At 42.3% G+C, this 15,828-nt stretch overlaps 1 protein-coding gene across 1 annotated transcript in view; it reads right to left on the bottom strand.

Moving 5' to 3' along the window:
* Positions 1 to 1,643: 1,643 nt before the first annotated feature.
* The window catches only part of dscamb (Down syndrome cell adhesion molecule b), a 147,350-nt gene continuing 133,165 nt past the window's right edge, over positions 1,644 to 15,828 (bottom strand). Inside the window, exons 27-33 of the mRNA XM_037775854.1 lie at positions 15,540 to 15,716; positions 14,342 to 14,372; positions 13,981 to 14,096; positions 13,707 to 13,856; positions 10,093 to 10,293; positions 9,377 to 9,679; positions 1,644 to 3,083 (exon numbers count right to left, since the gene is read on the bottom strand). Coding sequence (XP_037631782.1) covers positions 2,515 to 3,083; positions 9,377 to 9,679; positions 10,093 to 10,293; positions 13,707 to 13,856; positions 13,981 to 14,096; positions 14,342 to 14,372; positions 15,540 to 15,716 — 1,547 coding nt within the window. The 3' untranslated portion in view covers positions 1,644 to 2,514. The remainder of the gene's footprint in view (positions 3,084 to 9,376; positions 9,680 to 10,092; positions 10,294 to 13,706; positions 13,857 to 13,980; positions 14,097 to 14,341; positions 14,373 to 15,539; positions 15,717 to 15,828) is intronic.

Here is a 15,828-nt window from a genome sequence, read left to right as displayed (position 1 = left end):
GCAGAGAAATACTGACTTTTCATCCCAGAAGATCCAAAATACTGGATGCTACACTTCCCATAATGCAACTCAATGGGGTCTTTCATTCGACCCCTCCATGCCTCCAGCATGCAACTGAGGCTGTCTGACATCATGACTTGTAAATTGACATAAATCACTGGAGTAACCCTTTAACCTTCCATATTCCAGCAGGATATTTGTCATCTAATAAGGTAACAAATGACACGGAAGTGTGACCCTTGTGATGCTTAATCAATGACTGTTTCTTTGCTACTACGTTTAATTGTGGGATATCAAGTTTCAAATGTATAGGACCATATCAGTTGACCCTTTTGTTTGAACCCCCTCCAGGCAAGAGGGTCAATAATGTTTGACAGGTTATTCTAGAGAGTATTGGGTTACTAGCTCTGATATGTGAAAATGGATTCACATGACCTTAGTTTAGTTATTCCTCAAATCAATCTGTGTAGAGAAGATTGTGTCATATTTATCAATACAAAAAGAATGGAGTTGGTGAAATGGGGAAAAAGAGAAAAAGGAGGGGGAAACAATGAGTTTAAAGGTGCTAAATTCAAAATTTAGAGTACATCTATGATTGAGGGATTACCTCCACACGGCTCTCAACATGTTGGCGACTGAGCTGGCGGCTAGCAGCTAACAGTGCTAAGAGCACGGACAGTGCAAACAACAGCAACAGTGCTGTCAGAGCTAATAGTGTTAACTTGGGGGGGAACCAGAGGGTGGCCGTTACACTTCCACGACGATGATGTGGGTCGGCCAGTGTGACGCACACACCGAGACTCACATGCACTTACATGCACACGTGCGGCCGGATAGGCTATGTACACAAGGCACAGAGAAACTCGGATTACAACCCACACAGAGGGAGAGAGACTTCATTCTCTGCTCAGGTAGACATTACTCCTCTATATCTTTACATAGTAAATAGATGTATGCGGCTATATTAATGCTCTGAATTATTGCCGTTAACAGAAATAGAGAGAAATCAGTGCTAAATGGAAAACTGATGCACCAAATTACTGCAAAAACAAAAAGGTCTAATCCTCAAAATGAATTAAAGAAGTCACGACACAGATCTGATATATAACGACATGATTAACGGTATATAAATAAACAACAAATATATATATATTCTGTCCGCATCACAAAATTATGTTTATGTTTTCAGGCTTTTCTATGTTTTTTTTCTTGTTAAATACTAGATTGTTTTACTCCTCTTTCCTAAATTTAACAATCTCAGAAGGGAAATATTACTCATACAGTATATACACCCCATTAAACCTGAGACACTGACGCTGGAACCACTGACACACATTACATCAAAATTAGGTACTTCGCTAATGTTAATTTGATATTAACCACATGGCAGTTTTTTGCATAATTGCCAGTGACAAATTGAACAGTTAATTATGAGACTTAGATTTGAGGACGGTCCATTTCAAATCTTACCAACTAGAACTACTGTGTTTTTTTCTTTAAATGACAGGCCTCAATGGAAAGTATAAGAAGAATGTGGGTTAAAGAGAGGGGGACGAAGGGAAAAGAAGGACGGGAGGGGGATGAGACAAATATTCAGGAACAGGGACGGATGTTTGGCTCGACCAATAGGAATCAAAGTCAGATGTGTGCAAACATGACTAAGGACTTTATTAACCAAATCATTTTCCCCGTAATATCCACAAATAAAAGTGATCTCTTTATATATATTCACATTGTATAATTTCATAGTGTGACAAAAATTCTCTTTTTTTTTGGATATCCAGCCATTCCTATTAATTGTCATTTGATCAGTCGCCATGCAGTCGTCAGAAAGGTTGAAAAACATTACGATTGGTCAGCATTGGCGGTCGTGTCCGGCGTCACTCTTCTTCTCCTCTAGTGGCTCTTCGTAGTGCTAAAAACCCCCTCAGTTACCCAATCACAGATTTCATCACACTGCGACAATAAAATAAAAATAAATTAAGAAAGCAATGTTCTCCTGCAGAGTGCTCCAAAGTCCTCCTCCTCCTCCCTTTCCCGTATTATTTTTTTTTAAAGATATTTTCTGTTTTTATATAATAATAATAGTAATAATAATAATGACTATAATTGTCCTTGATATAAATTCAATAGTATTTTTTCTCTTTCTCAAATTTTAAATAAATCATTTTGGCAATCCTCATATGTCATCACTTTAGAATAAAAGAATACTCAAGTAGAAAATAAAAACTGTGAGAGAAAATTCATCAGAAGAGGAGCGAGGTGTGAGAGAATGAAAAGTGTGAAAGCAACAGAGAAGAGCGAGAGAGGAAAGAAAGAAAAGAGTGAAAGAAAGAAAGACAGACTCAAAGAAAAGCATCCACTTCAGACGCATGTCGGAAACGGCTCTATATACAACATTTTCTGTTGCGGTAAACTGTCCATCCTGTGCCTGTCGTCTGTCTCTTGTCCGTCCTCCTCCATTGTGTCTGCAGTAGTCCTGTTGTCTGAAGCAGTCCGGTGTGTGTCCCAGTGTTATACCAGAGTGTAAGACTTGGCATAGGGGTTGTTGCTCTGTTTCAGGTGTCCTCTGGAGTCCAGCAGTGACTCCTGGGAAGTGCTGAGCTTGGCAGCCTGTGCTTGGGCTAGGTCTCCCGAGGAGGGGGCCTCCGCCCGGACCTCACCCCGGGCCTCTCCCCTCTCCCGGACATCCCTGTGGGGGAGGGTGGAGGCAGTTCCTGGCTGCCACTGCTGCACCTCCCTGGGTGACGGCACTTCCATGGGGGTGGGCTCCATAGGAGGTGGCCTCTTCAGGGTACGGCTCCTCTGGGGTTCCAAGCAGGTCTGGCCCATGGCTCCTCCTCCTCCTCCTCCTCCACCTCCCCCTCCTCTTGTCTCCCCTGTAGCACCAACTCCACCTGCTCCTGCTCCTCCTCCTCCTCCTCCTCCTCCTCCTCCACCACCACCACCACCTCCTCCTCCTCCTCCACTGCTGCTGCTGCCACTGCTGCTACTGACCCCTCCACCTCGGACTGCCAGCGGCACGCCACGGTTCAACAGGAAGTCCATACGGAGGTAAGGCGGCAAGTGGACCAGCTCTCCTCCTGGGCGGGAACAGGAGACAATTAAGGTTTAGTTCAATTACAGTTTGACTCCGTGCAAAGTGATATTCTGACAAGTCGTTGGACAGTAATGAAAATACTTTAAAGCAGCATTGATTGATTTCTTTGGCCACTTGGGGGCAGTGGCACGAGCTGTAAAGACAACAGTGACGTCTATGAATCGCAGTGATTGGTCACTACAGATGGTAGAAAAATGAAGCCTGTAGGGAAATATCTGTCTCTTTAGCTGCTAAATACACCACTATGTTCACCAGCTAGTCACTAAAGCCCCATTCCCACTGGACAAATAACCCACTAACACCAGCTAACATCTGGCTTTTGTCTTTAGTGGGAAAAGTTACAATCGGCATTCATTCCCGGAACAAATAACTCTGCAGTAGTGACGGGTATTTATCGGCTCCAGCTCCGATCGGCAGTGATGGAAACATGACACCCAAGTGGACACGCTAATTTTCGCCCCTTTTCCGGTGCGATGCCACAGTATGTGACTCGTGTTGAAGTGAATATATAATAAATAAAACCAACAGGGATTTGGAAAATTATTATAATTTATAAACCTACAAAATATACTATTAATATGCTCTCCTCAAAGCCACCGGACTCCAGTCAGATGACAGCAATTTCACCTCACTGATCATCAAAACACTTTCATTCAAACTACATGCTCGTATACTGGCAATGGGAAAGGAGTTTGGTTTTCCCATGTTTAAAAAACCTGCATATATGCACTAATTTTGGTGGAAAAATGGTAAGTAGAGTAAAAGGGTATAAGTGTGTCCGTCTGCCATTTGAGGTTAATAACTAACCTTAACAATTCAAGGTCAATGCCTAACCTTAACCACCTCGCAAGAGTTTCCCCAACTTGCAGGTTCCCTTCTAGACACTACCAGTGGTGGCAGTGAAATGGTTGTGTCTAAAAGGTAACCCATGAGTTGTTAAACCCTTGTGAAATGGTTGAGGTTAGGCTTTGACCTTGAATAGTTAAGGTTAGGATAGGGCGTTGGGCAATGAGTCTCATGAGAGTTTTCGCACGTTTTCGCAAATTGTGGGGTACCATTTAGACAATAAAATAAAACAAATAAATAAAAAGATTTGTCGTGCTGAGGGGGACTGCAGCGTCGGAGGACATTTATCTGGGATTGTCACCTCAAGCAACAGGTCACTTGATCCATTGTTCATACTGGGTAAAACATATTGATTAGTGCAGCTTTAATTTATTGTCAACTGCATTTATATAACATTACAAAAAAAATCATGTGTGTCGTTTTTCTCATTTCTCACAACCTCCTGATGAAGATATTAACACTTAAGAAAACTCATATGAAACACTGACATTTAAAAAAAAAAAAAAAAAAAATGAGCCCTAGATACATTTTTTGAATGCTTTGAATTAAGACTGTAATAAACATCCAGTAGGGTATGACTGCAAACAGGATATTGCCAGACGACAGAGGCCTCCCCCACCACTGTTGCTGTTTGCAGATGGGGTCAGCTTGGTTCCATGACGATGATATCCACCAGAGAGTCTCTGCTCTTCCCCACAGACTCTCTGGGATCCCCACTGTGTACAGTATGTGTGCTCTTAACAGGTCTGAGTTTCTCCACAGACTCCATTTGTATCATTACTTCCTCTCAGTTTAAATTAACTGAGCAGACAGTTGAAAATCCATATTTAACTCACATTCACACTGTTACATTTGCTCACCTCGGGCCCTTCTGCCATTATGATTCACATAACTATTATTTTAATGTAACACCAATTTTCCACCAAGTGTGAATCTATTTGATTTAACAGTACCTATCAGGAAAATATGTGCAGAACATAATGTAATAGGGAGCTGGATATTACAATGTTATCTTTGCTATCATTGTCAGGGACTGATGCAATGATTGAGTTTTTACTGTGAAGAAGCTGAATGATGGACTATGTCTGTATATACTACATATATTATTGCATTTGGTAATCAAACTCCCTCTCTGCTGCAAGTTTAGCTGCACTGTAGGAGAGGAAGAGTCTTACTAGGAAACAGAATAACTTACAAAAGCCTGTAGCAAGATAAACCAGGTCAGATTTAATACCTTAACTGAGTGATAAAGCACGATTAAAAGCTGCCTCTTCAATCTTAAGTAATTGTCTGAAGTGTTAGATAAGAGGTAGAGAAAGAGAAGTAGAGACACTTTGATTCGGTTCAGTGAGTTTATGGTACCTCTACTGCTATTTGTATCCCTTTTACTGATTGGATTACATATTTAACAGAGCAAATTAGTCCCTCACAAAAGGGTGTTGGGTTGCCAGATCTGGTGGGCAGCACCGGAGACGAGCTGAGGATCTGTCTTGTTTCATGGCTGCTGAAACGTTCATTGTCACATTCAGAGATCAACAAGCGTCCACAGGCGTACGATTCATTGCTAAAATCACTTTTCAACACGTGTTCTCTCTGCCACACGTGTCGACACACTCACATGTACACAGGCCCCGCACGTGCACAAGTATGTACGTGCACACACGCGCTCCCTGCCAGCTACTCGCCGTTAATGCCAGCACAGGGCGAGGCCGTCTCCGCGGAATCACTCCAACATGTGACCTTGGAGAATCGATTACTGGGTTCACGCTGAGAATGAATAATTTACTGTGTTTTATAATAAGCCCTATTAGTGCCAGCGAAGATGATGAATGGCGAGGAATGTTAATTGAATTAAATATAGATTTAAGTGTTTCTGCGGGAGCTCATTAGAATTGTAGTTTGAAAATTCATCAGCCAGTAAATTGCAGATTGTACAGTAATGGGGACAGTATGTGTAACCAGAATACAACAGCAACTCTCCGCCAAGCCATTAATCTGTGTAAGAGTCTGTTGCATCTTCAGCTCAGCCTGTTCTGAAGGGTGATGTTTTAATATTCTCCGACCCGTCTTTCTATATCGTGTGTGTCATTCAGGTAAACACAACATATTTACAGTCTGTAATCACCAGCACTGCTGTAAAAGTTTATGAGCAAAGTGCTGAGGAACACGCTGTAATGGGACACGGACCCGGTGGATTTGCTCTTATGAGGCCCTGAAGAGGGAGAGCACGAATAAATAAACTGTTATTCTCCGTGTCAGGTAAGGTTGGTCACATGAAATGAGACGAGAGACAGAGAGAGAGTTGAATGAATTTGACCTCTCGGAGGGAAGGTGAGGTCGGCTCAGGTCAGTCAGATGTAATAGAGACAGAGATGAGGTTGAAGCTGGGTCATTCACCAGCTGTCAGTCAAACTGCTCCGCACTGGCTCTGGGTTTCAATAAGATTAACACTGTAATACACTCTACCTAGAATTTACAAGTGTGGAGAAAAGAACATTTACTTTTACTATAGATTATGAAGGTGTAAAGTGGACTCTCCTTTTCCTCATACTTTTGGTCTGTTTTTCATGGTTTGGGCTAGGCCTCTTTGTTCCAGTTAAAGGTTATCTTAAAGGAATAACCAATAACTCATCCTGTATGACCTTGAATTTGTGAAGAGAAAACAGTTTTTCTCGCCTCCACAGTGAATGATCGAATGAAAAATTAAAGTAAATGGGGGCCGCGTTTAACAACAGCAAAAATATATCAAAACATCCGTTTACAAACTCTCACACAGCTCGTGCAATATAATCCAAGTCTCCAAACTCTCATCCTAACTCGTCACATACGGCCGTTTTATCACGTCCCTTGGCGTCACAAACAAAACCACTTAGTTAGGTTTAGGAAAAATCTACATTGTTGGGCTTAAAACGACTATGTTTGCAAAGTGAAAATGAAACTGAACGATGTGAACACGGGACACGAACGAACAGCTGATTGTAACCTGAAAGTGAAATTTAAGATACGGGACACAAACAGCAGTCTCCTGGATGAAAGCCGTTTGTTGGACCCATCCACCTCCCCTCCCGCCTGCCCTTTAGTGGGTTTTTTCGTTCTTTAAACTACGTCACCACAGCCACTCTCGGTGCACTTTCTCTGAGTGTTTACTGTTGCCATGGATGGGTTTACATTGTAGTTAATGAAACGCCCGGTGTGTTTCATAAGCGCGCTAGAGAGTGCCATTGGCATTCGATACCGCCGCACAAGGCTCGGTATTTGACACCCTGCGAATGAGTACGGGCTGCTCATACACAGGCATCTTTGCTAAAACCTTACTATTTAAAACACTTTCGCATAAACAGTCTCACGCCTGCGCAGACAATTTAAAAATGATCATTTTGTGGGTAAAGTATTCCTTATACTGCACTTAATATTTCTATATGACTGCTGGGTCAAATGGCTATATGTAATGTGAGAGGGCTTCCCGTATATCATATCAATGCCCATGGTTTTGATAGGTGTTCAACAATCACTAATCATATGGGCGTAATATTCGTGTTTCTACACACTTTTGGCAATTAAGTGTTGCCATGGTAGGATTAGTCAACAAGAAATTAACACTCAACCTTTTCATATGCAGAAACAAATCCTTACAATAAGGATGAACATTTTAAGCCCCTGAGATCCTAATACGTGTAAATCCAGCTGCCCCTTACTGTATCTGGGTACTTATTAATTCTCGGAGTTGCTGCAGGCCTCTCAGAAAAACCACATTCCTATCATTTCACAGTTCATTGACTGTAGCGTCAGCTGAAATACATAACATTTGACACAGCTAAAAAAGCTGAAAACGCTAATACTCTAATGAAAATACATAATACACATTGAGGTGTGACCCATGACATAAGAAACGTGCTTCCAATTTTCAAACTTTCTGCATACGAGTGCATATATTGTTTTTTTTGTGCACTGTCAAAAACACAGCTCATTACAAATAGTCGCCAACCGACCAGGAAACTGTAGAGGCAGCACAACCTGATTGTTATACCTACAGTGTAACTGACACCAGAGTCTAGCACTCAGCAATGCCACTCCGGTATAAGAGTCTGGTATTACACTGAACTCCACCGTGCCGCTTAAGTGGTGTTTTGTACTGAGTGACAATAGCGTCAGATAAGGTTGACAGATAGCCTCTAGTTGCCCTCTCTCCCTGGTGAACCGGTGATACGAGTCTGCCGTCCTGTGCACAAACGTTCAAAACATAATGAGGCCTGAAACTTAAGAGGCAGATCTGATGGCCTCAACCTTTGTCTGATCGAACTGAGGATTCTGGGAAAGTGTTGCCTTGTGCAAACAAACACACACAGACCTACATTTCTAGTCCTCGGAAGGGACGCCTCCAACAACGCTAATTATCAGTGGCTTCAGACACACTATAACATGACAGCTGTGTACATGTGTCTGTCTGTTTGAATGGATGTGCCTCTGTGTGTGTGTGTGGTCTGCAGCCTGCCGGCGTGCTCTGCCAGAACTTGTAATTGATCTGCAGGGCGAACCGGAGGAGCGGAGGGTCACGTAAGGTAAGACTACAACCTGAGAGGAGAGCCCAGGACAGCACAGCAGGTTTCCTCAAACTGCAGATGTAATGAGAGACTTTTGGGACAGTCTTCATTTACTAGCAAAAAAGTTTCCTGTTTTCTTACATTAAAAGGCATCCCTGGGGTGCTGTTGGAAGAACTGAATCTCATAATCTTTGCTCATAATGTGTGATGGGTTTGCTTACTGTGATAACAACAAGGAGCCACAGAAGGCCTAGAAAAAAGCTGGAACACTTCCAGTGAGAGTGTTGTGTACTGTGTGTAATGGTTTAATGTGACTATACTGTATGTAGCAGCTGTCTGAAGACTAATGGGACGCACCCCAGATTTGAAAGCTGATCAAAGTTGAATTAAAATAGAATTTGGCCATCAACAATGTCGTGTTAATTGTGCGGTTTCTGCTAGGGATGTCAGGAGAACCGAAGTGAACGCCAGAATTCTGAAACACGTGACGGTATGTAGGCTATAAATGCTGTCAAGTTGAATCCAAATGCAATTTGAATAAGTTCACCCTCTGTTTAAAGGGTTATAAGTAGTATTAACATTCAGTAATATTGCAAATTTCCTCGCTGTGGGACTAATAAAGGATTATTTCATCTTATCTTATGATACAAATTGAAATGTGTTTCTGTGCATCACTGTGAAACAGGTCTGAAGTATTTAGGTTGAAAAGTTCCAAAGGCATTTAAGAGTACAAATGGTAGTAAGAGGGGGTCCTTGGAAAACAAACATGAAAACTAGATTGTGATTTCCATTATGTACTGTTGGAATGGAAAGGGGGCAGAAGTGCTGCTCAGTGGTTGAAGGGAAATATAACATTGAATGAGTTGTGTGGAAAACTCCACTTCCTCACCAGGTCTGTGTGCCTTGGGCACGGCCATGGTCATGACCCGACTGACATCCTGAGGTTTGGGCGGAGAAGCGGTAAAGCGGCAGATGCCCGACTCGGACGGTGTGCTGGAGGTCAGGCTGTCGGTGTAGTCGTTGGTCCCTGCTGTCATCTGTTCGGATGAGGTGTCGGAGATGAAGCACTCGGTGATGGTGAACTTGGCGTGGCGGAGCTGCTCTTCCATCTTGGCGTGCTCGTAGGCTCTGGCCAGCTCCTCGTAGGTGGAGGACGCGCTCTCTGTTGATACCATGCTGCTCCGTGCACGATCTGAGAAATACACGTCATGATAGTTTAATTAGCACTATACTTTTTAAAATATAGGTAAAATTTACCTTTGTTTATCGGTATGTGGTGTTTTATATGCTTTGATACAGAACAGTGATAGATAAAAAAGTATGGGAGAGAAAGAGGAAATGGCGTAGGTTTGAGTTGGATTCACACCCTGGAAGCCTCAGCCAAGAGTACGCCCCAAAGTTGCACTTTCAAATGGAAAAAACTGCTGCCAATGTGTTTTGGATAGCACATAAACCGATGTGAGAGCCATGCAGATCGCCATCACACTTGACAAATGTCACAAAAGCAACATGATTTCTGTCACAACTTTCTAACCTTAATTATAAAAAATGCTGTGAGTGCATGTTGTTCCTGTGATTGTCACACTCCACCCGGCTCTACTCTACCTGTATCCTGTGAGGGGCTGACACTGTAGCTGTCGCTCTCCTTGTCCACAGATCCAGTGGCGCGTGGCGTGGGGAGTCTCCAGTCAGTGGTCAGGGTGTGCGAGGAGCTGGTAGGGTGCGGCCGGTTCAGGGTCCACTGGCTGGCGTAGCGGCTCCGTGCCGCGGCAGGACCAGCTTTGGCAGTGCGTCTGGCAGTAGGATCTGGTGAGGAGAGAACAGGACAAATTGTTGGTGAACAGAGCTAATAACTCCATTTTTCAATTTAATGAATATATGTCTAAGTCCTCTGACACAACATTAAAGGGATAGTTTGCGTGTTTTGAAGTGGGGTTGTATGAGGTACTTATCCAAATCAATATCAGTTTAATTGTACGTTTTATTTAGAATATTTTTGACGGTTTACCTTGCTGTCAGACAGCTATACAGTCTATGTTTCCGACGGGGAACTGAAGCTGTTATCTATGTTTTCGCCAAAGTGACCAGACTTGGAATTCACCAAAGTCACACAATAGTACAAACAAACTAACCAATCGAGGCAGCGGTTGACCAGCAACCCCCTTGTTCTGCAAGGTAAAATTACGTTTTTTTTTCAATGGAGTCTGGTGGCTTTGGTGAGAGTATAGATGGATACAATGGCTTCTACACTTAAACTGATATTGATGTTTTTACGTGGGCCTTTCGTTTAGGTGTCTAAAATACGTTTTGCTGCCGGTCCCGTCCACAGCAGTACATTGTTTTGCTTCTGTGCGGTAACTCCTGTCTGCGTCTCCAAACTGGGGGCGTGCTGACCGTCATCTACTGTAGGTAATTAACCGACTATGGATAAGTACCTCATACATGACACCCAAACTATCCCTTTAACACTCACACTTTTACTATTTAGCATTACTCTCTTGGTCTGGGATCTGAACTCGAAATTCAAGTCTAATAGCTTCTATTCTGTGAATAAATATACATTAGTGGTTGAATAAAACAGTAAATCATTATTCCATTCATAATCTTACTGACAGAGTCAAGGTGTACCTGGGATTGGATCAAAATGTGTCTTTCAAAAATCTTTTTAGGAGAATTGTGCTAGTCTCCAAGAGAGTATTTCATTTTCAAACGACTCTGTCAATAATAGAATGGAAATACAAATATTTCTGTCATCATTGTACAGAATAAAAAAATTACTTCTTTTGGTACGGCATCAAACAAACTAAACAAACACATTTGCCTCCAGCAGTTGGGGGCCTAATCCTTGATAGACACAAACCAATCAAGGAAACCCCACCTTCAGTTGCAAGACGAACTCTGCTTCATTCAGTGACCCTGCTATCATCCAAACAGCTGTTTAGATGTGGCTCATCAGTGACCAAAAACTATGTGATTTATAGCTGGAGCCTAAGGACGAGAGGGGGAATATATGTCTTTCCCTGCTGTGCTGTGGGACAAATCTACAGTTCATCCCTTCAGTGAACACTGAACATTACCATCCCACAGCTCCCTGCAATGACATTATCATCCATCTCAACTGTCTCCATATAGACATATAAATAGTATCGTATTCAGCCTGACCCAGACAGGCTGCTGCTCTGTGTGCCGCTGGGCCAAATCAGAGCGAGACCCTTTAGAAAAGGCCTGGATTGGATCTGTGCAGAGAAGAATGGTGCTGGTAATTGTAGTAGGTCAGACAGTAATCCTATCAGCGGGGATGGAGGGATGAAACGATGGAGGTGTTTGGCCAACAGCAGGGAGGAGAATGAAAAAGGGATGAGTCAGCAAACTGAGTTCATGCCCCACTGGCCAGGTTAAACGAACCAATAATACGGCTCTATGCTGCTGTGTGAATGAATGTGTGTGTGTGTGTGTGTGTGTGTGTGTGTGTGTGTGTGTGTGTGTGTGTGAGAGAGATATTGTTCTGTTCTGCATTTTATGTCCTTGTGCATGTGTTTATATTATACTGAGCCATATGCATGTGCATGTGTGTGTTACAGATGTGGGCATACTGTTGATGGCAGATAACAAACATATTTAAAGGGATAGTTTGGGTGTTTTGAAGTGGTGTTGTTTGAGCTACTTATCGATAGTCAGTGTATTACCTACAGTAGATGACGGTTGGCATGCCCCCCAGCAGTTACCGCACGGAACCAAAAATGTACTGCTGTGGACGGGGCCGGCAGCAAAACGTATTTTAGACACCTAAAATAAAGGCACACCTACAAACAAATCTATATCAGTTTAAGTGTACGCTATAATTAGAATATTTACGCAGCTTTACCTTGCCGTGAGACAGCTATACCGTCTATGTTTCTGACGGGGAACTGAAGTCGTTATTTATGCTCTCGCCAAAGCAACCAGACTCCAAAACAGTAATTTTACCTCACAGAGCACAGGAGTTGCTGGTCCACCGCTGCCTCCATCGTTTTTTGTGAGGTAAAATTACAGTTTTTTTCAATGGAGTCTGGTGGCGTTGGCGAGAGCCTAGATGGATACAATGGCTGCAGTTCCCCGTCGTTAAGGGCTTGTCTCACGGTAGCGTAAAGTGGTGAAAATAATCTAAATATAGCGTACACTTAAATAAACTTAAACTGATATAGATTTTTTTAAGAGGGCCTTTCTTTTAGGTGGCTAAAATACGTTTTGCTGCCGGCCCCGTCCACAGCAGTACATTACAAAACTCATAACGTACATAATGTAACTCCTGTCTGTTTCTTTAAACTGGGGGTGTACCGATCCTCATCTACTGTAGGTAATACACTGACTATGGATAAATACCTCATACAACCCCACTTCAAAACACCCAAATAATTAAAAAAGCATCCCATGTTAATGGTAAAAAGGACCTTTTTACTGGTGATATTTTGCAGATTGTTGAACTGATATTTTGTGCTTCTGTTTCTAGTAGTGTGCGAGTTTACTGTAAAATTAAATAGAATTAAAATTTGAAATTTTTCAATTAGCACAAGATAACCTGCGTCTATCTGTACTAAAGCTATTACAAAAGTGAATATTAGTAATGGTATTTGTATCGGCTAATTTGGGTGGGAAAATATCCACTTTCTGCACTGTCTGCACAAAACCATTTCAGTGCACCACTAAATAACAGTGTGTGTGTGTGTGTGTGTGTGTCTCCACGTCTGTATGTGCACGTGTGTGCACTCAGGCCCAACTGGCCAGTTGGAGCAGGGCAATCAGGTGAGGACATGTCAAGAAGAGGCAGGGAGATCGCTACTCTTCATCTGTTCTGCTTCAGTGGAGCTCAAACACCAGAAGCCCAGAGGCCGCTCTGCAGCACGGCTGCTGTGTCTTTGTAATCTCACTGCTGGAAGGCGGCTCACATGCTGCATGAGCCCGGCAGTCTACGGCTAAGCTAAGACAAGGTGGAAAAGCTATTTGCCTTGCATGTAATTCAGATGAGTGAGCAATGAAATGCTTTTACCAGTGTTTGTATTTTATGGCGCTGAGGCAAATCATCTACAAGAATAAAACTATTCAGGAGGAAAACAGGCATTCATGACTGCAGAGTAACCAAATAAGAAATCACATGTTTCAACATTATGTTATTGTTAGTAACACAGTATTATTAGTAGTAAAGGAAATAAATGATGAGCACTGACGGTGGTGGGACTCACTGGTTCCAGGCCTGGCATCGGACACGTCCACCAGTGGTCCAGTGGCCTGGGACAGAGACTGGTAGTGGACTGTGTGGGTCACTGTGGAGGATTTTTGCTTATTTGTCTCCCCGAAGTCATTGTCTGTCAACAGCACAGTGGACCTGTCATCTAAGAGACAGAAAGATAAGAGGGAAAGAGGGAACAAAAAGACAGAGATAGAAAAAAAACAATTAAATCAGTCATAAGTATAACGGATATGGCGACTGATGAGGTCTCACTTCAAGTATCTTACCGATTGTCTCCATGGTGTCCCTCTCCTCGATGAGGAGCTGGGCTCTGGGGATGTCGATGTGCATCCTTAACGTCTGCTGCTGCTTGTTCACGGTGTCTGGAGTCCGCGTGTTCTTACTGAGGAGATTAATGAGAAAATTTCATTACTTTTCAGCTGCGTGGTTTTGCATTGTATCGCAGAAATGCTAATTCAATTCCATTTAAGTTGATAAGTAGCTGTAAGAAGGCAAGAGGGACAACATATCCTGAGTGCAATATATTAGATTTTTACTGATAGGTTCTGTAACTCGGGGCTACATTGTGATTTATGGCCGCTGCTTAAAGGAAAACAGCAGGCATAAATTAAAATTAAGCATACATACCTCATCAGCATTTCTGCCAGGCTTTTGGCATCTGTGAAGTCAGCAAAGAGGTAGTTAATACCATAATAGTACTGTCCTAGTTGATAAGCAAGAGCATTAGAAATACTGGAAAAACACTGACAATTCCACTTACAAAAAAGCAGCGAAGGCATTGTTAGAGAGTTGGAAAAATTAACGTGGTGTTTGTCCTGTAGAGAAAACTACTGACGTTTCTTAATTCAAAAAGCAAAGTTTAGCCTCCAGTTTGTTTTGATACTGTATAACTGGTTCAGATGCAGAAGAGCATAAAAAGATGTTAATTACATGGCCCTCATAGACTGGATGTGTGTACGTGTTTCAATGTGTGTGTGTATACAGTATGTCCATGTGTTTAGGGACTAAATAACGTGTTTTTGTTATTCAGGTAAAGTGCATACTTTATGAGATGCACTTCATAGCCTAATTTATAAAGCGTAATTTGTAAGGCTGTCAATCGATTACAATATTTGATTGCGATTAATCGCATGGTTGTCCATAGTTAATAGCGATTAATCACAAATTAGCACAAATCGCACATTTCTTATGTGTTCGAAATGTACCTTAAAGGGAGATTTATCAAGTATTGAATCCTCTTATCAACATGGGAGTGGACAAATATGCAGCTTTATGTAAATGTATGTATATATTTATTACTGGAAATCAATTAACAATACAAAACAATGACAAATTGTCACGTTAACCCTCACAGGTACTGCATTTAGCATAAAAAATATGCTCAAATCATTAACATGGCAAACTGCAGCCCAACAGGCAACAACAGCTGTCAGTGTGTCAGTGTGCTGACTTGACTATGACTTGCCGCAAACAGCATGTGATTATCATAAAGTGGGCGTGTCTGTAAAGGGGAGACTTGTGGGTACCCATAGAACCCATTTTCATTCACATATCTGGAGGTCAGAGGTCAAGGGTCCCCTTTGAAAATGGCCATGACAGTTTTACCTCACTAAAAATTCAGCACAAGTCTAGAGCGTTATTTAGATTTTTAGTTTTATATGATGTCAGTATCTTCACTCTAGCTTTAAAAGTGAGCCCGCTGCAACCTGAAAATCGCACGTTGCATTAATGCGTTAAAGAAATTAGTGCCGTTAAAACAAATTTGCGTTAACGTGTTATTATGGTGTTAACTTTGACAGCCCTAGTAATTTGATCTTCAACCCACCTCTGAGTCTCTTGAGCCTCTGCTCCCTCCGTCTCCTCTTTAGCACCATGAGCATGATGAAGACCAGCACGGCTACCACCAGAACAGAGGTGATGGTCACCACCATCTTCAGGCCACCGCTGCCCGACATGTTGTCTGAGATGGGATCTCCCGTTTTCAGCAACGGGGGGATGGTACCTTGGAAATAAAGACATTTATGAGGAATTAAACCAACGCCAAGAGCCTCATCTGAATGTTCATCTGGAGTGTTGTGACTTTAATTTATTTGCTCGATGAGGTATGACATCCT

The sequence above is a fragment of the Sebastes umbrosus genome, chromosome 7, assembly GCF_015220745.1.
Source record: "Sebastes umbrosus isolate fSebUmb1 chromosome 7, fSebUmb1.pri, whole genome shotgun sequence".
Taxonomy (NCBI): Eukaryota; Metazoa; Chordata; class Actinopteri; order Perciformes; family Sebastidae; genus Sebastes; species Sebastes umbrosus.
The sequence above is the reverse complement of the archived record's forward strand: the minus strand, read 5'-3'. Positions and strand labels throughout refer to the sequence as shown.